The sequence below is a fragment of the Rana temporaria genome, chromosome 1, assembly GCF_905171775.1.
Source record: "Rana temporaria chromosome 1, aRanTem1.1, whole genome shotgun sequence".
Taxonomy (NCBI): Eukaryota; Metazoa; Chordata; class Amphibia; order Anura; family Ranidae; genus Rana; species Rana temporaria.
Window position 1 is genome coordinate 55,750,164 of NC_053489.1, and position 19,891 is coordinate 55,770,054.

At 46.8% G+C, this 19,891-nt stretch overlaps 1 protein-coding gene across 2 annotated transcripts in view; it reads right to left on the reverse strand.

The window, feature by feature from the left end:
- Positions 1–11,765: 11,765 nt before the first annotated feature.
- The window catches only part of C1QTNF3 (C1q and TNF related 3), an 89,124-nt gene continuing 80,998 nt past the window's right edge, over positions 11,766–19,891 (reverse strand). For both annotated transcript variants that reach the window (XM_040338149.1, XM_040338140.1), the window contains exon 6: positions 11,766–11,945. In XM_040338149.1, coding sequence (XP_040194083.1) covers positions 11,786–11,945 — 160 coding nt within the window. In that variant the 3' untranslated portion in view covers positions 11,766–11,785. The remainder of the gene's footprint in view (positions 11,946–19,891) is intronic.

Below are 19,891 nucleotides of genomic sequence, written 5' to 3' on the forward strand. Positions count from 1 at the left end.
ACACCAGCACTTTTATTTTGGATTTTGCCTGCTGCTATGTTTATACTTATCTGCTGCATGGACATTTAACCTAGTTTATTACAGTCACTGGTGTGCTTCGCACGCTGTACACTTTATTGTGTATCAGTACATTTGTTATTATTTATTTCACTATATGACACCAGCACTGTCACTTTGTATTTCACATTTCTTCAGCTAGCTTTGGCTGCATTGTAGCACGTTTATTTTGATGATATTTATTTGTATGGTATACCAGTATCATTTTTTATTATTGCTACTCATGATTAGTAGCCAGACTATATTTTCTATTTTTTCCATTTTTTTCCATATATAAGGATTGGCTACACTTCCTCTGCACGTTATCCCACTCCCTATTCACAGCGCAGCACTACCCCTTTATTCTTCATTTGTTCCTGGTTTGATACACTATTTAGTGCAGCAGCTGTACCCCTTCCTTTTCCCTTACCCCCCACTCTTGTGGTAAGCGCGGTAATACCCACCCAATCACCCCTGCTATATGGTGCCGTAAGTGCGGCGTAACAATGTTAAGTATGGCCGTCGTTCCCGCGTCAAAATTTTAAAAAGTTAAGTCGTTTGCGTAAGTCGTCCGTGAATGGGGCTGGACGTCATTTACGCTCACGTCGAAACCAATGATGTCCTTGCGGCGTGTTTTGGGTGCTTCCCTTCGACAGCCAATCAGTGGGGGTTGATCGCCTCGCTGTGCATGCTGGGGAGGAGTATTTTAGGGACACACGCCATTGGACCGGGGTCGTCGATCGCTGGTCTGTTGTCCCACCACCCCCCGTGATTGGCCTTCCTGGCCGGGGGTGCGTGTTCATGTGTTCCTGGCACAGGGACCACGTTGGTCTGGGATTGTGATCTACCAAGTAGGCCCGGTAGTCAGACTGGTTCTATGTTTGCAGAGTGGTCCTGTGCTGTCCGTCCTGGAGGGAGGAAGCCACTTGATGAAGAACCTATCTTGGAGAGCACCGAGCAGGAGGCTGGTATCTCAGGAGAGGCCTTGAACTTCATCGAAGGACGTACCATTACTGAAAGGCTGAATGATGGCCGCCTGTCAGTTCTAAGTTTACAAGAAGTTATTCGGGAGAGATCCGGGTTCTGAATCCTGTGTTGAGAAGATTTTGGACCGAACATACCTCCATCTGTGGGAAGGTCTGAGGCAGAGACTTTACCAATTTCCGTGCGCCACCCCGGCTGCTAGGTTAGTGAGAGAGGCCTATCCAGGTGCGCAATACCCACTCTGACTAGAGTGGCGACGAAAGCTGTGTTGCTGGAAGCAGGAGTGTTTCCGGACAGAAGTTGTGCACCTGAACCTATTACCTGTTACCCTTCCATCTCTTCAACTACTTGTTTTATTCCTTTACCAAGTTCAGCAAGTAAATCAAAGAAAAAGAAGTCTAAAGTGTGGACATTAAACTTTTTCTTAACTCTCATCTGATACCCTAGACGGCGAGGAAATAGAGGTAACATGCCACCCAAAACAAACCAGCAGCTCCTTCGGCGGTAGTGCTACATTTTTTATATATATATATATATATATATATATATATATATATATATATATATATATATATATATATATATATATATATATATATATATATATATATATATATATATATATATATATATATATATATATATATATATATACATATACATCCCCGGTTTTCTTTTCTTTTTTTTTATGTCCAATTTAGCTCTTGTTTTTTTTTTAAGAACTGTACTTTTTCTGACATAAGACAGTAATGAGAGGCTTCTCAATTCTTGTCACTCACCATGGAGTATGTTTGCACATTCTGACAGTACACTCCATCACAAAAATGATTTCCAAATTGCTTTCCATCTACTGACAGCCGTTGCTCAGAAGTATTTACATTTTTTTTCCCTTTGACAGCCCAAATTACAGCGCAGAGGGCATCTCCGGTAAACGGAGAAGCATCACTGCCTTTGCTGTAGCTTATTTTTTGCCATGTACTCTAAGATTAAACTGCTATAGTTTTAATAAAGTGAAGATACTATAATTTTTGAAAATACTCTGGACAGACTCCAGCAGCTAGAAAAAGACAACACAAGTTCTATTAAAGCCTGTCATAAGCCCGAACAATGCAGACTGAGTATATGATGAAAACAGATAACCCAAGGTTACTTTCAGTGAAAATTGCAAGTCAAAGCAGAAAATACGGAAGTATAGACCATTGACATTTTAATGAAATCTCAACTTTTTCTGCAAAAGTTATAGATGATTCCCCTATCTTCCACTTTTTGAGCCTACAGTCATTTTGACGTGTGCCTACAGACGACAGTAAGAACTATGCTGCGTTCCATGTATTGCTATCAGCCACACAATGTTTTTCTATCATAAACAAAATTTCGGCCACCCATCTCATTAAAGTGGGAGTTCACCCATAACATTTTTTTTACCCCTAGATTGATGCTCATTTTGTCTAGGGGAATCGGCTAGTTGTTTTAAAATCGAAGCTGTACTTACCGTTTTAGAGAGCGATCTTCTCCGCCGCTTCCGGGTATGGTCTTCGTGACTGGGCGTTCCTATTTTGATTGACAGTCTTCCGACAGGCTTCCGACGGTCGCATCCATCGCGTCACGAGTAGCCGGAAGAAGCCAAACGGCAGTGCGGCTCTATACTGCGCCTGCGCACCAATGTTCGGCTACTTTCGGAAAATCGTGACGCGATGGATGCCCATACCCGGAAGCGGCGGAGAAGATCGCTCTCTAAAACGGTAAGTACAGCTTTGATTTAAAAAAAACTAGCCGATTCCCCTAGACAAAATGAGCAGGAATCTAAGGTTAAAAAATGTTATTTCCAGGTGAACCTCCACTTTAAAGTGTTATACTTACTAGCTCTGTGCAGTTGGTTTTGAACAGAGAAGCCCGGATCCTCCACTTCTCAGGTCCCATGCTGGCACTCCTGGCTACTCTTTCCCTCTGGGTGCCCCATACAGCAAGCAAGATAAGGATCAATAATCCAGACAAGCCATGTGGATATTGTAGCAGTAACCCAGCTGTATTTCAACGGACCTTTTCTCGCAAAATATAGATCATCCTTTAATACATTTTCATCAAAGATGAAAAACACGTGTCTTTTAACAGCCTCATTTGTCTTTGAAAACAATGAGTGAGTGAGTAACTTGTATAGCGCTGACAAATGCGAACCGAATCGCCTCAATCCAATAAAAACAGATAAGATAAATAATATGATCTAGATTTAAATAAGTTACAATGCGGTGTCCTACATAAAAACAGAATGCAATAATTTGCACATCTCATAAACCCATATTTTATTCACAATAGAAAACATATCAAACGTAGAAAATTTACCATTTTAGGAAAAATGGTAATTTTTGAAATTGATACCTCTCATAAAAGTTGGGACAGGGCCATGGTTAGTACGGTGTAGCATTCCATCTTCTTATAACAACACTTCTCAACAGTTCTTTGTCTTATTTTTGGTTTTAAGATGCCCCAAATATTTTCAATTGGTGAAAGGTCTGGACAGCAGGCAGGGCAGTTAAAGGGGTTATAAAGATTTTTTATTTTTTTTTCTAAATAGGTTAGTTTAAGCATTATTGGTTAACTTACCTTTTCCTGACGGCTCCATGTCAGCACAGCTAGGTGAGGCTCCGCCCACCCCCTACATAATCAGGACTTACCGTATTTATCGGCGTATAACACGCACCCTAACTTTAAGAGGGAAGTTTCAGGAAAAATACTTTCCACAGCCCCCTGCGTATAACACGCAGGCACAGTTTACCCTCTATTTTCAGGGTAAAAAGGTGAGTGTTATACGCCAATAAATACAGTAACTATAAATCTTTTTCTCACAGCGTTCCTTTTTCTTCCTTCTAGGTCAGGACTAGCGGTGTCTCCCCCTCCTAGCTGGTATAAACTACAGGCGGTCCATCCAGATGTGTCTGCTGCCGGATGCAGTCCCTGCGTTGTAAGGTACCAACGGTAACTTGATCAGGGAACCCCGCTGCTGATCCTCGGGGTGGCTTCATGCGGCCTTAAACAGGTGGCTTGGGGGAGCTGGTGGTGTGCTGTGTCTCTCCTCTTAGAGCGATTTATGGAGCCTGCTAGGGGCGAGCCGCGCTCACTCTCTGCCTTTTATAAGGCAGCCTACTCTGAGCATGTGCATAGCCGCCCAGCCAATCAGGGGAGGAGGAGGTGGAGCAAGCTTTCAGGGAACCAATTTTTAAAGTTCTGATGCTCAGTTTAACTTTGTTCCTCCTGCAGTGGACAGTGCTCTATGCACTAGGCTGCCTGTGCTGCACACACCCTCTTCTCGGGTATGGCTTGCGAAGGGCAGGTTTTCACTCCTACACATCACCAGCGTGAATATATATGCAGGACATAACATGTCTTATATTTTTTCTTCAGAAACAAAATGCCTGCCCCCTCTAAGAATCAGCGATCGCAAAGAAGGTAGGGGAGACACCGATGATTATATGCATCTCTACAATATTCTATCTAGCAGACTAATTTTGTTCCTAACGCCTGTCTGTGCTGCTCCAGCTTCTCAGGTCATGGCTCTTCTCGACAATCAGAGGATGGAAACTCGGGAAGATATAGGAGACATTGGTCCTCACAGGAAGATCGTCGCTCTCACAGTAGAAAATAAGTTTCACGCTCTCTCGCTCTCCTTCAAGGCATCACCGCTCTCCATCACGCCACCGCCAGGATTCACATCATGATCAGCCAAGGCCAGGAGGTTGCTGGGATTGCCCCAAAAAGGCATTGGCCGGGAAGACGGCTTGTGCGGACTGCTTCAAGGAGGCGACAAAGGGCCATGAATCTGATAAAATGGAGCTAGTATCATTGATGAAAAGGCGTTCGAGGATACACTGCAGTCATTTGCAGCGCAGACGCAAGTGTCAACTGCCCCAGTTCCTTCTACCTCTCGCTCCCTGTCACCTCAAGAACGTCCAACTGTCCATGATAACCCAGAGACACGAGCTCAAGCACGAACCTCAGATGCATCCTCTGCAGAAGAAGAATGATTTTGCCTTAGTTCCATCTTTTGTGAAAGAAATTAGGCAGACCTTGCTGTGGCAAGATGCGGCAGAAGAACCGCAGAAGAAGCAAAGAAACTTATTCGCTAACATGAAACAAGAGACAGTGAACTTTTCCTTTGTGGATGAAATCCAAGATATAATCTCTGATGAGTGGAAAAGCTTAGACAAGTAAGTATTTTTCTAGAATCGGTTTGCCAAAATGTATCTTTTTCAGACAGAGAAAGTGAAGGTTCTGGAGGAGCCCCCTGTAGTGGACGCGGCTCTCAGCGCCTGGCCAGGCATATGACCCTGCCACTGGACGACGCAGTGACCTTCAAAGATGTTCTAGACAGGAGGGTGGATATGGATCTTAAAAAGATCTACACATTGGCCGGCGGTGCATGTAGACCGACGATGGCTTTGGCCACCATCTCTAAGGCCATGGAGGTCTGGGTGCAGAGAACCGAAGGGGCGATGGAAAATGACCTGTAAGAGGAAGATTGGAATGCCTTTGGCGCACACACGTGCGCATGCGCGTATATTCTTAGACAGTGGCAGACAGCCGCCCCAGAACGCTACTGCGCAAGCGCAACGGTTGCCGTGCACGCGCAGGGGGCGTTCCTAACCTCTCCTGGTGCCTATTTAAAGGGGGCTCTGATGTCCAGGCACTGCTGACTGGTCTTCAGCAGTTCCCTGATTTCCTGACGCCCGTGTATTGTGCTGGATTCCTGTTGCTGACTTGGCTTCCCCTGACTTCGTCTCTGGACACTGACATCTTCCTGGTTACTCGGTTCCTGAACCTGGCTATCCTTGACTCCGCTCCTGCTGATCCCTGTGTACCTCGCTGCCTGACTGTTATCGAACTCGGCTACTCTTTGACCCTGCCTCTGCTGATGATTTGGTACCCTGCTGCCTGCCTGTTAACCAACCCGGCTAGTCCTCTGACCTCTGCATTCCGAAAGTTCCAGCAAGCTGTTTACCCAGAATCTGCAAGTGGGTTGGAGTTCCCCTTAACTTCGGCTGGTCCCTCAAACACTACTTGTGCTCTGTACCTGTTGGTCTGCCAGTGTCTCCAAGCCTTCACCTTCATCTGTCAGTTATACAAGCAACACTTACAGGCACTCGTGTTCCTCCTGACCCTAACCGCCATCTATCTCACCCTCAGAGGGGTTTGGGCTGGAGATACAAGAGAGGCCGTCCTCATCATATCAGACTCCTACCAGGCACGTGATATGACCTGTGCAAAGCTGAAGCTAACAGCTGTATTAATGGCTGAAGCATCCATCAACATAATTAAAATTCTGGCAAGAGTAATGCTAAATGCGGTGACGGCCAGAAGAGCCCTGTGGCTCAGGCCCCGGGTGGCGGATCCTGCGTCCAAGCAAGGTTGGTGCAGAATACCCTTCGAAGGTCACTCCCTGTTTGGAAATAAGCTTGACACGGCTATCGCCAAAGTGACTGGGGGAAATCGGGATTCATCCCACAGGATTAGATGCTGCTTCTTAAGAAAAAGGCACAGCAAGACCTAGAGGCAGAGCAACCAGGTCCTACAAGCCAGGAAAGGAGTTTTCGCAGACAGTGGCCAAACTCGGCGACAAACCGCAAGTCTGGAAGATCAGCCCCCTCCAGGGGTCAACAAGCACAGAAGTTGCCAGGTGGGAGCCAGGCTGTTCAGGTTCCGTCAAGTGTGGGCAGAGAAGATAAAGGAGCCGTGGGTGATATCGACCATCGGGTATGGGCACAAATGGAAATTCCTCAACCGACCCAGAACCCCAGAAACTTTGTCTCAACAAAAATGCCCCAAGAGAAAGAAAAATGGTCTTTTGGAATTACATGCAGACCCTTCTGGATCAAGAAGCGATAATCGCAGTACCTCAACGGGAGCGTTGTTCCAGAGTCTACTCGCCTCTATTCTTGGTTTCGAAAGATGTCGCGGCGCGGAGGCCGGTAATAGATCTCCGAGATCTCAACAGATCCATCAAAAAGGATCGGTTCAGGATGGAGTCGCTCCAGACAATCCTAAAAATTGTCCAACCAGGGGATTGGCTACTATCTGTGGATCTCAGGGATGCGTACTTCCATGTACCCGTGGCTCCGTACAACCAGAGATTCCTTTGGTTCGCGATTGGACAACTTCACTATCAATTTGTGTGCCTACCCTTTGGGCTGACCACATCCCCCAGAGTATTCACAAAGGTTCTAGTGCAGGGGTCTCAAACTGGCGGCCCTCCAGCTGTTGCGAAACTACAAGTCCCATGAGGCATTGCAAGGCTGACAGTTACAACCATGACTCCCACAGGCAGAGGCATGATGGGACTTGTAGTTTCACAACATCTGGAGGGCCACCAGTTTGAGACGCCTGTTCTAGTGGCTCTGGTGGCACACCTGCGACTGCAAGGTATCCACATACACCATTACATGGACGACATCTTACTGCTGAGCCAAGACAGGGGCACGCTCCTAATACACCGAGACACAACTTTGCTGACACTGGAGAGCTTTGGATGGCTAATCAATCGAGAAAAGAGTCACCTCCTGCCGACTTAAAGCGGTCCTCCACCCTAAAGTGGAGTCCCGCTGATCGGAACCCTCCCCCCCTCCGGTGTCACATTTGACACCTTTCAGGGGGGAGGGGGGTGCAGACACCTGTCTAAAGACAGGTATTTGCACCCACTTCCGGCCACACGATACGGGCGAAAGACGGGCATTCCGTCACATCCCGTCTGTCGCCCGTTGTGTGCTGGGAACACTCGGCTCCCAGCACACAGCGTGTGAGCCAATCGGCGGGCGCAGCGCGACTCGCGCATGCGCCGTAGGGAACCGGGCAGTGAAGCCGCAGCGCTTCACTTCCTGGTTCCCTCACCGTGGATGGAGGGGGGAGCAGCAGAGTGACGAGCGATCGCTCGTGCTCTGCTGCGATCGGCGCTGGACTCCAGGACAGGTAAGTGTCCTAATATTAAAAGTCAGCAGCTGCAGTATTTGTAGCTGCTGACTTTTAATATTTTGTTCCCATGGCACATCCGCTTTAATTCCTGGTGTATTTAGGTGCGAAGATAGATACCCAAATGGCGTCAGTCACATTGCCCAGGGACAAGATGTCCGGCATACTCAAGACATTGTCAGAGGCTCGAAAGGAAGCACATATGCCGACAATAATGTGACTCCTAGGCATAATGACCTCAACTATCCCAATGGTCAAGTGGGCTCAATGGAATTCACGCCTCTTCCAAATGGGTCTCCTGGTTCAATGGAAATCGGGGGATCTTGGTCGGAAAATCCAAATCACAGCCCAGATGAATGTCAATTTAGACTGGTGGGTATGACAACAGAATCTTACCCGGTGCCATTCCTTACTCACGACGAGATTGCAAATAATCCAATCGAATGCCAGCGGTACAGGCTGGGGAGCCCTATACAAAGACCAGTGGGCCCAAGGCCGCTGGACTTTAGAGGCGACCAACGTACTCTCCAACATATTTGAGTTGAGAGCAGCCTTCCAGGCCCTCCTGGTCCTCAAGAATCAAGTTCAGGGAGCACCCATTCTTCTGAAACTGGACAATGTGACGGCAGTGGCTTATGTCCTCAGACAAGGGGGCACTCACAGCAGTACCCTCCTGAGGGAGGTAACCCGATCATGGACTGGGCTCATACCAATCTACAATTGCGAACGGCAGTATATGTGCCTGGACATCTGAACACTCAGGCAGACTACCTGTCCAGAGCAGATTTGAACAACAACGAATGGGCCCTGTCTCCACAGATCTTCCAAGGCCTAGTGGCATGGGCCTTCCTTCCGGAAGTAGACCTATTTGCCTCCGCCATCAACACCAAACTACTATGGTTTTTCATCCAGTTCAGCCACCCACAGGCTGCAGGAGTGGATGCTCTAACAGCGGAATGGAACTTCAGAACAGCATATGCCTTCCCTCCGATTCCAGTGATCCTGCGGAGTCTACAACAAGAGAAGGTATCTGTCCTGGCAGTAATTCCAGACTGGCCAAAGAGACCTTGGTATCCTCTACTCTGCTCATTGAGCATCAGGAAGCCACAACCTCTACCAGTAACCTCAGACCTACTGAAGCAGGGGCCAATCTGCCTGACTCACCACTGACTTCCACATTCTGGAGTTCCTCCAAGTGGGCTTTGAACTAGGTCTCTCCACATGCACTTTGAAGACTCACATGTCTGCTATCTCGGCTTTAACTGGTATCCAATGGACCGCTGAAAGATTGGTGATTCAATTCTTCAGAGCAACCATCCGCCTGAAAATACCAAAGTTGTCAAGATGTCCAAAGTGGGACTTACCTTTAATCTTGGATTTTCTGTCATCAGACACGTTTGCCTCTCCAGTCTCTTTGTGGCATCTCATATTAAAGACTGCCTTTCTCGTGGCAGTAACCTCAGCCAGAAGGGTATCCGAGATGGCCGCGCTGGGGAGTAAGGAGCCCTTCCTCTCCTTCTTCCCGGATAGAGCAGTACTCAAACCAATGCTGGGATTTGTCCCGAAAGTAGCCTCTATTTTTCATATGACACAGGAAATTACTCTCTCATTGTTTCTCGCAGGAAACTCTCGGGATCCAAATCCGTAGGAGCTTCACTGAGAGCCTATATGGACGCAACAGCCGAACTTAGGAAGTCGGACAATCTCTTCATCATCCCGAATGGTGCCGGAAAGGCCTGAGGGCTTCTAGTAGAGTGATCGCCACATGGCTGGTTAAAACCATAGCTCTAGCCTAAAGAGCAAAAGGGTTGCCTGTGCCTGAGGGGGTCATAGCGCATTCCACAAGAGGAGTCTCTACCTGCTGGGCAAGTGTCCTTGGAGACGATCTGCAAGGCAGCCACATGGACGTCTATACATACCTTCATGACACACTACCGTGTGGAGCCAGCGGCTCTGACTACCATAGATTTTGGCAGGAGTGTGCTAGATTCTGCCTCCAATATGGTATAAAACATTTTTCTCAAGCATGACCCTCCCGTGTGTGGCTAGTTAATTCCCAGTTGTGCCGACATGGAGCCATCAGGAAAACGGAAAATTGAATTAAAATACTTACCGTAATTTTCCTTTCCTGACGAGCTCCATGTCAGCACAGAACCCGCCCGGTTAAGTAGTAATAGTTACGAAACGCAGAGGCTGCGATGAGCAAAAAAATTATAGTTAAGTCCTGATTACGTAGGGGGTGGGCGAGGCCTCACCCAGCTGTGTTGACATGGAGCTCGTCAGGAAAGGAAAATTAAGTGTTTTTTAGTTAACACTTCCAAGTACACTATCACTTTAGCACTTGCCGTTTACAGCTATCAATGCTGATATCTTCTGCTGCTTTAGTCCTGCTTCCTCAAACTCTCAGCCTTCATAGGAAAGGGTTAACGGGGGACAGTGCAGTCTGCAGGAAGTCATTTAGCTTAGGGGAAAGGGAAGTGCAGGAAGAGGGGATGACCAAGGCTATGGGGTTGTGTGTTTCTGTTGATACATACAGTGTAGGGAAACACAACTCTAGTCCATGCAGACAAAGGTGGCTCCATTGGATGCTGCAAGAGAACGGAGCCACCCTGAAACAAGAAACCTGTGACAGTGATCATGGCACCAGCTTAAACCAGAACATAGGCAATAATTAAAAGGTATAGAAGCTGTATACTCAGTAAGCGATTAAATCGGCTACTGAAAGCGCTTAAAAACTGAGGGCCAGATTCTCAAAAGGCTTATGACGGCGCAACGCCATTTGCGCCCGTCGTAAGTCCTAATCTGGCCCGGCTTATCTATGCGACTGATTCTTAGAATCAGTTACGCATAGATATCCATTAGATCTGACAGGCGTAAGGCTCTTACGCTGTCAGATATTAGATGCAATTTTTTTTCCCGCCGCTAGGTGTTGCCAACGTCGTTTTCCCCGTCGTCTATGCAAATTAGCTATTTACGCGAGATTCCAGAACGTACGCGCGGTCGACGCAGTGAATTTACGACGTTTCTGTAGCATTTTCGACGCGTAAAGTTGCCCCTGCTATATGAGGGGCAACCAATGTTAAGTATGGCCGTCATTCCCGCGTCGAAATTTAAAAATGTACGTCGTTTGCATAAGTCGTCCGTGAATGGCGCTGGACGCCATTTACGTTAACGTCGAAACCAATAACGTCCTTGCGACGTCATTTAGCGATATGCACGTCGGGAAATTTTAGGGACGGCGCATGCGCAGTACGATCGTCGCAGGAACGCGCCTAATTTAAATGATCCACGCCCCCTACCTGGATCATTTGAATTAGGCGGGCTTGCGCCAGAGGATTTACGCTACGCCGCCGCAACTTTACAGGCAAGTGCTTTGTGAATCAAGCACTTGCCCGTAAAACTTGCGGCCGCGTAGCGTAAACGAGATACGCTATGCCCGCACAGTTTTACTCCAATCTACGAGAATCTGGCCCTGAGGGTTTAATATCACTTTAGGTAAAAGGAGCTAATACTAATAGCCATTGGTTTGTTGACCGTTCTATACAAATTCAGCACTGTGGGCAAATTATCCTAGTTATTGGCACATTTGGTATGTGCAGGATGGATTTTTTTTTTTCTTTAAATATACACACCAGCTCTTGTTAAATGCACAATCTATAATTTTAACCCAGTCACTGGAAGTTCCTGAAACAATTAATTTTACCAATGTTATTTGTGTTTCTTTGTTATGCTTTTATGAAGGGCTCTCTTCCACCATCATCCGTTTTATTCCACCTAATAAAAAATATGCATATCGTACAAAAGTATATTTTTATTTTGTCTCAAAGAGGAGGAATCCGCAGAAGGTACAGTAACGTTGGTGGTCTCCATGCAGAGCTCCAGTCCCCATCCTCAGCCAGACTTCATCATCTTTTGACAGCTTTAATACAGCGTTGTTCCCTGAAGTGTCTTGCTTACCTTTTGACTCAAAGCTGGAAAAAAAAGCACAAACAGTTGTATCTCAAGATATCCATCAAAAATACAATATCCTACAAAAAAAAAAATACATTACATACACACATAAATACATTATTTATTATTATATACCATACACTATATATTACCATATACTGTACATTATATATTGTATTATATACATTATATTTTATTATAGTAGCACATTACTACAACTGACACACAATGATATTACAACCCACAGCAACCAAAAGATATGCAGTGGGACAGGGGCTGGGATGAACCCCCGAATGGGACCCAGAAAAGCCCAGAGTCTCATTATGGCAGGTCTCCATTGTTAGCCCAGAGCGAGCGGCGAGCGCCTGGACCGATCTGATCCCAAACACCGCCGAATGTGGCCGAATGCGGCCGAGTGTGGCGAAATGCGTCCGAGTCCTGCCGAATGCCATAGCAGGTCCCACCTTCTGGAGCCTGCGCAACGCCTATAATGGATGTCCCCCTGGTCCAATGCTGCGACCGCGGGACATGTGACATCCATCATAGGTGCTGCAGGCTCCAGGAGACGGGAATTACAATGCGGCCGCCGCGCCACATCCCCGCTTGGCGCTCAGGCGGGCGGCTCTCTCCTTCCCTCCTTGGCTCTCCTCTCCAGGCTCTCCTCCAGGCTCCTTGGCTCTCCTGTCCTCCTCTGATGACTGACGGATAGACTGACTATACAGTGATAAATGTCAGTGTATGTAGGTCAGTGTAGGTAGGTCAGTGTATATAGGTCACTATTGTCAGTGGGCCAGATTCACATAGAATTACGTTACGCTGCGGCGGCGTAACGTATCCCATTTACATTACACCGCCGCAGGTTTACAGCGTAAGTGCCTGATTCACAAAGCACTTACCTGTAAACTTGCGGCTGCGTAGCATAAATCCGCTCGGCGCAAGCCCGCCTAATTCAAATGGGGCGGGCACCATTTAAATTAGGCGCGTTCCCGCGCCGAGCGTACTGCGCATGCTCTGTCCGTAAAATTACCCGACGTGCATTGCGCTAAATGACGTCGCAAGGACGTCATTGGTTTCGACGTTAACGTAAATGGCGTCCAGCGCCATTCACGGACGACTTACGCAAACGACGTGAAATTTAAAATTTTGACGCGGGAACGACTGCCATACTTAACATTGGTTACACCACCTAGAGGGCAGCCTTAGTTTTACGCGACGCATCTCTACGGAAACAACGTAAATTTAGATCGACGGGCAAAGCGGACGTTCGTGAATCGGCGTAACTAGTCATTTGCATATTCTACGCCGACCGCAATGGAATCGCCACCTAGCGGCCGGCCTAGAATTGCAGTCTAAGATCCGACGGTGTAACACAGTTACACCTGTCGGATCTTAGGGCTATCTATGCGTAACTGATTCTATGAATGTAGGTCACTACCGTCAGTGTATATAGGTCAGGTCGGTCAGTGCATGTCAGGTAAAAGCCTGCGTCAGATACGGCCCCCCCCCCCCCCTCCCCCCGGTTTCCGGCCTTGGACTTCGGGCTGAAGCCCCTGGTCTTTTTGCCACCTAGCAACAGCCCAGCAGTGGAACCTCGGATTGCGAGTAATACATTTTACAAAGTTTCGCAATACAAGCAATTTTTTTTTTTAATCCTGACTCGGTTTGCGAGTGATGTCTTGCGAAACGAGCAGGATTCAAGCCTCTGCAGTGTGCAGTATCGCATTTTGCCAGAGGTGTAGGGGCGCCGGTGACACTCGGAGCTGTTCGGAAATACTCAGAAATACGCGGAACCTCCGGCGCCGCCCCCTCTCCACCTCTGGCCATATGCGGTATTGCATGCAATAGAAGTTAAAGTGGATGTAAACCAGATTCATGAAATTTGAGCTGGGCACATACATCTGCAGTATTTTGTTATATCTTTTCAATGAGCTAAGCCTTATAGCTCTCTTCTGAACGGTTCCTCTGTTATCAGCCTGAGAACTCCTGACATTTTTTTTTACTTTTTAGACAAAAGCAGCCTGAATCTTTTGCCAAAGGAGGTTGCTAAAATAGAGTAGCAGAGAGCAGCTCCTATTACAAAACAGCTCTGAGAGTCTCTGCCAATGATGAGAGGGGGTGTGTGCCTTTCCTCCAATCAGCAATTTTAGCTATCTTGGCTGTATGCCCAGACATCACACTCTGTGTTAACCAGGAAGAGAAAGTTTCCTAACAAAATCTGAACATTCTAAACAGTATATAAATGTGAAGACAGCAGATTTACATATAAATCCTATGTAGGGAGATTTGGTTAATCTCTGTGTATCATCTGAGGCTGTTCACTTCACTGGGTGTGTGGAGGGTTTACATCCACTTTAATCTGGAACAAATTATCTTTGTTTCCATTGACTTCTATGGGGAAACTTGCTTTGATATGCGAGTGCTTTGGATTACAAGCATTCTCCTGGAACTGATTATGCTCGTAATTCAAGGTTCCACTGTGCACAAGCATTTACAAAGTAAAAATTCAGTGGTCTGTAGTGCGAGAAGACTGTCGGTTAAACCCCACGCTGGGCCGAGAAATATATATATATATATATATATATATATATATATATATATATTTATATATGCAAACAAAATGACTAGCCCTTCCTAAAATCAAAGCGCTTGTGGAAGAGTGGAGAGAACCTAATAGAAAATACACAGAGGGACTATGATCAGGGAGCCAGTGCTCCCAACGCTGCGCCAGCATGGCGTGGGTTTCGAAGGCGCACGTCGGCGTAGGTGGAAGTGGGCATGAACCCATGCAAATGATGGGCCGAGCGGCAGACAGGTACGTATCAAGAACTGCGCATGCGCCGTGACGTGGACGCATACACAGCACCCCCCTGCGCCTGCTCACAACCACGCTGGCACAACTGCCTAAGCTACGTCGGATCACCACGTACGGCGTGAACATAACGTACGCCCAGCCAGACACATGTCCAACGCACAATACGCCGGCTTGTGTTCCCTGGTGCAGACCTGTGCATGTCTGTTGCCGGGTTGCACCTCATATATGGGGAATAACTTTACGCCGGACGTACAACTTACGTGCATCTCGCGTACCATGTGCCGGCACACGCACGTTCGTGAATCGGCGTATTTCCCTCATTTGCATGTTTGAATGGCTAATCAATGGGAGCGGCACCATGCGCCCAGCTACGTCCTTCTGACTTTTTCCATCGGAAATTCCGATCGTGTGTACAGGGCTTAAAGCGGGAGTTCACCCAATTCGTTTTTTTTTTCTATTTTCCCCTTAGCTTCATGCTCGTTTTGTCTAGGGGAATCGGCTATTTGTTTTAAAATATGATCCGTACTTACCCGTTTTCGAGATGCATCTTCTCCGCCGCTTCCTGGTATGGGCTGCGGGACTGGGCATTCCTTCTTGATTGACAGTCTTCCGCGAGGCTTCTGACAGTCGCATCCATCGCGTCACTCGTAGCCAAAAGAAGCCGAACGTCGGTGCGGCTCTATACTGCGCCTGCGCACCGACGTTCGGCTTCTTTCGGTAAATCGTGATGCGATGGATGCGACCGTCGGAAGACTGTCAATCAAGAAGGAACGCCCAGTCCCGCAGCCCATACCCGGAAGCGGCGGAGAAGATGCATCTCGTAAACGGGTAAGTACGGATCATATTTTAAAACAAATAGCCGATTCCCCTAGACAAAACGAGCATGAAGCTAAGGGGAAAATGTGTTCACTATGGGTGAACCTCCGCTTTAAGTTTGGCTCCAATACATATATAGCTGGATTCAGGTAGGCGGGCGCATCGTTGCGGCGGCGTAGCGTATCGTATTTACACTACGCCGCCGTAAGTTAGCTAGGCAAGTACTGTATTCACAAAGAACTTGCCTGCTAAGTTACGGCGGCGTAGCGTGAATAGGCCGGCGTAAGCGCGCCGAATTCAAATGAGGATGTGGGGGGCGTGTTTTATGTAGATTAACTGTGACCCGACGTGATTGACGTTTTTTACGAACGGCGCATGCGCCGTCCGTGTACATATCCCAGTGTGCATTGCAGCAAAGTATGCCGCAAGGACGTATTGGTTTCGACGTGGACGTAAATTACGTCCAGCCCTATTCACGGCCGACTTACGCAAACAGCGTAAAATTTTCAAATTTCGACGCAGGAACAACGGCCATACTTAACATTGGCTACGCCACCTAGGGGGCATGTTTATCTTTAGGCGGCCTATCTCTTACGGAAACAGGGTATCTTTACTGCGAAGGGCGGACGTACGTTCGTGAATAGGCATCTAGTGATTTACATATTCTACGCCGAATGCAATGGAAGCGCCACCTAGCGGCCAGCCTAAATATTGCACCCTAAGATAGGACGGCGCAAGCCGTCGTATCTTAGATAGGTTTAAGTGTATCTCAGTTTGAGAATACACTTAAACTTAGGTCGGCGCAGATTCCGAGTTAGGTCGGCGTAATAATCTAAATGGTAAAATGTTTTTAGGTCAATGTGATTGTTTTAGGCAAAAAGGTAATATTTAGCATTAGGGGCCTATTAAAAAAAAGAAGGATTAGGTTCAGCTTTGCAGTTATCTAATTCTCAGCTATTGAAGCTGACAAGGTTTTTGGAAATGTCAGAAGTCTAGACTTGTGAACTAGAAAGCCTGTGGAGCTGTCTGACAAGGTGCAAAGTTGTTTCTGAATCTTGCAAAGCAGAACTTGCTAAAAAAAAGTAAAAATCTGAGGTTCTGCAAAACTTGAACAGTAATTAGAAGTGGGGAAAAACTGCCCTACATTTGCTGGCCTCTACTTGGAGGATTGGACAGACAGGGCATGTCTGACAGATACCAAGTGAAGAGAAGGGAGAAAATAATTAAAAGGAATTTATGACTGGTTTGTACATATTTGTTTAGGTCGGGACTAGAAATTCAAATGTTTAAATACATTGTTTAATATGTTAGTTTATTGTCAGCTTATATGATCATATGTCTTCTTTCATTCAGTGGCTTACAGTGATTGTAAAGTCTCATTTTTTTCCTATAAAAACAATAAACATGTTATACTTACCTGCTCTGTTGCAGTGGATTTTCACAGAGCAGCCCAGATCCTCCTCTTCTTGGGTCCCTCTTATGTGCTCCTGGCCCCTCCCTCCTGTTCAGTGCCCCCACAGCAAGCAGCTTACTATAGGGGCACCCGAGCTGAGTCACAGCTTCCTGTGTCCATTTAGACGTGGAGCCCCGGCCCCTCTCGCCCCTGATTGGCCAGCTGACTTTGATTGACATCAGCGGGAGCCAATGGCGCTGCTGCTGTGTCTTAGCCAATCAGGAAGGTAAAGACAGCTGAGACACTCGTGGATATCGCTGGACAGAGATGGGGCTCAGGTAAGTGTTAGGGGGTGCTGTGGCGGCTGCTAATGCATAGAACACATTAAGATATAAAACCTTCTTCTTTTACAACCCATTTAAGTCTCCTTTTTACATATCCTTAGCTCATTTATTGTAAAAATGCAGTAGTTTACAGACTACAGTAGCTCAAGATAAATGTTAAACATGCCCAAATATACAAATCATCCCTAACTGGAGGGCTCCATCAGAGGTTTCAGTCAGACACTGCAAGCTGAAGGACAGGGAGCGTCTTCACTGACGTTGGATAACCCGTAATGCTCTGAGAATTCTTTGTAATTGTTTTAATATTTATTTGCAAAACAAAAGAATATATACACTGGGGTTGATTTACAAAAAGTGGAAAGTGCAAAATCTGGTGCAGCTCTACATAGAAGCCAATCAGCTTTAAAGCGGGGGTTCACCCTATAAACCCCAAAAAATAAAAAATAAATTCTTCTACCATAAAATCAGGCATTGTAGCGCGAGCTACAGTATGCCTGTCCCGATTTTTTTATCCCCGTACTCACCGTGTACTCGTACATCGAAGATACCGACTCCCCTCGGGGAATGGGCGTGCCTATGGAGACGGAGGATGATTGACGGCCGGCTCTGGCGCGTCACGCTTCTCCGGAAATATCCGAAATAGGCTTGGCTCTTCACGGCGCCTGCGCATAGCCTGTGCGCAGGCGCCGTGAAGAGCCGAGACCTACTCCGGCTGTCTTCGTGGAGAGTGACGTGCCAGGGCCGGCTGTCAATCATCCTCCCTCTCCATAGGCACGCCCATTCCCCGCGGGAGCCGAAGTCTATAATGTACAAGTACACAGTGAGTACGGGGGTAAAAAAATCGGGACAGGCATACTGTAGCTCGCGCTACAATGCCTGTCTCGATGGTAAAATCGTGTCACTGAGGGTGAACCACCGCTTTAAGGTTTGTTTTGTCAAAGCTTAGTTGACCAAGCTGAAGATAGAAGCTGATTGGCTACCATGCACAGCTCACCATATTTTGCACTTTCCAGTTTTACTAAAGTGTATACATACAAATACATATGCACACAGATATAAAAATGTAAGTTTAAACATATTACTTTAAAATGTATGGTAAAACGGACCTGAAATCACAGTTTCTCTCTAGTGGAAGGACGAGATATGTGTGGGACATAGATAGATGATTAAACACTTTGTGTTATCATTAACGAGGCGCATTCTCTGTTCTTTGTAAAGCCCCCCTCTTCCACCCACTTACCTTGCCAGCACTACTTTGTTTATTCCTCCCCCAATGCAGCCAGCAACAAAATCCGGAAGTTTAGGCTGTAGGGGAGCATGTAGGCAGGTTAGGTCTACTTTCTCCACTGCAGGTGGCACTCAACCGCAGGAGGAGGGGAAGTTGAGAGGAACATGGTTCCTCTATGGATTCCAGGGTTAATGGGAAAGCTATCTGAGCACCCCCCCCCCCCCGAACCATACCAGGCCACATGCCCTCAACATGGGGGGGTGGGTGCTTTGGGGCGGAGGGCTCTGCCAAAGCACCTTGTCCCCATGTTGATGGAATTTAAATTTTTGGCAATCCAATTCAGTTGCCGGCAATAGAAAAATGTTTAAAAAACGGTGTAGGCCCCCCCAAAATCTACCCACCCATGTTGAGGGCATGTGGCCTGGTATGGTTTTGGCGTGGAGTTCCCCTTAAAATTCATACCAGACCCGAAGGGCCTGGTAGGGACTGGGGGGACCCCACACCATTTTTTTTTTTACTTTTTTCTATTGCCGGGCAATTGCCGCCATTGTTTTCTTTACATTCATCTGTCAGTTGGGAAGCCCGCTTACAAATGATGAGTCATGGTTGTTAAGGACGTGGGCAGCTGACTTCCTGGCCCGCTGCTTAACAACCAGCTATTTCTTCATCCAGAATTCAAATCGGTCGATTGTTTTTTGACCAATCCAAATTCTAATCATTCTGAAAAGTTGAAAATGATTTTTAATGAAAACAAAATGATTTTTACCAAAAGCTAAACAATACTAAATGAATTCCATAACTAAAGGAAATTAGTAACATAACAAATCTATCCCGAAACTAAACAATTTTTTTCCGTTCTGTACATGTCTAGTAAAAAGGAGGAAAGGAGCAGCAAGAGTGAGGCTTCGTACACACGACCAAGTTTCTCGGCAAAAACCAGCAATAAACTTGCTGGGAGATATTTTTTTGCCGAGGAAACCGGTCGTGTGTACATTTTCGTCGAGGAAACTGACGAGAAACTCGACGAGCCAAAAAGAAAGCATGTTCTCTATTTCCTTGACGGGAATGGAGAAAATTGGCTTGTCGAGTTTCTCGACGGCTTCACAAGGAACTCGACGAGCAAAACGATGTGTTTCGCCCATCGAGTTTCTCGGTCGTGTGTACGAGGCCTCAGTATTAGTGGGCTGGGGAGCTTTTACACAAATACTGGTACTTGGCCAAGACAAGGTGATAGATTATAGGTTATAGAAAAGGTGACAGTGTCTCTTTAACCACTTCCCGACCGCCGCATGTATATGTACGTCCACAGAATGGCACGTACAGGCAGATGGGCGTACATGTACGTCCCCGCCTTTCCGCGGGTCGGGGGTCCG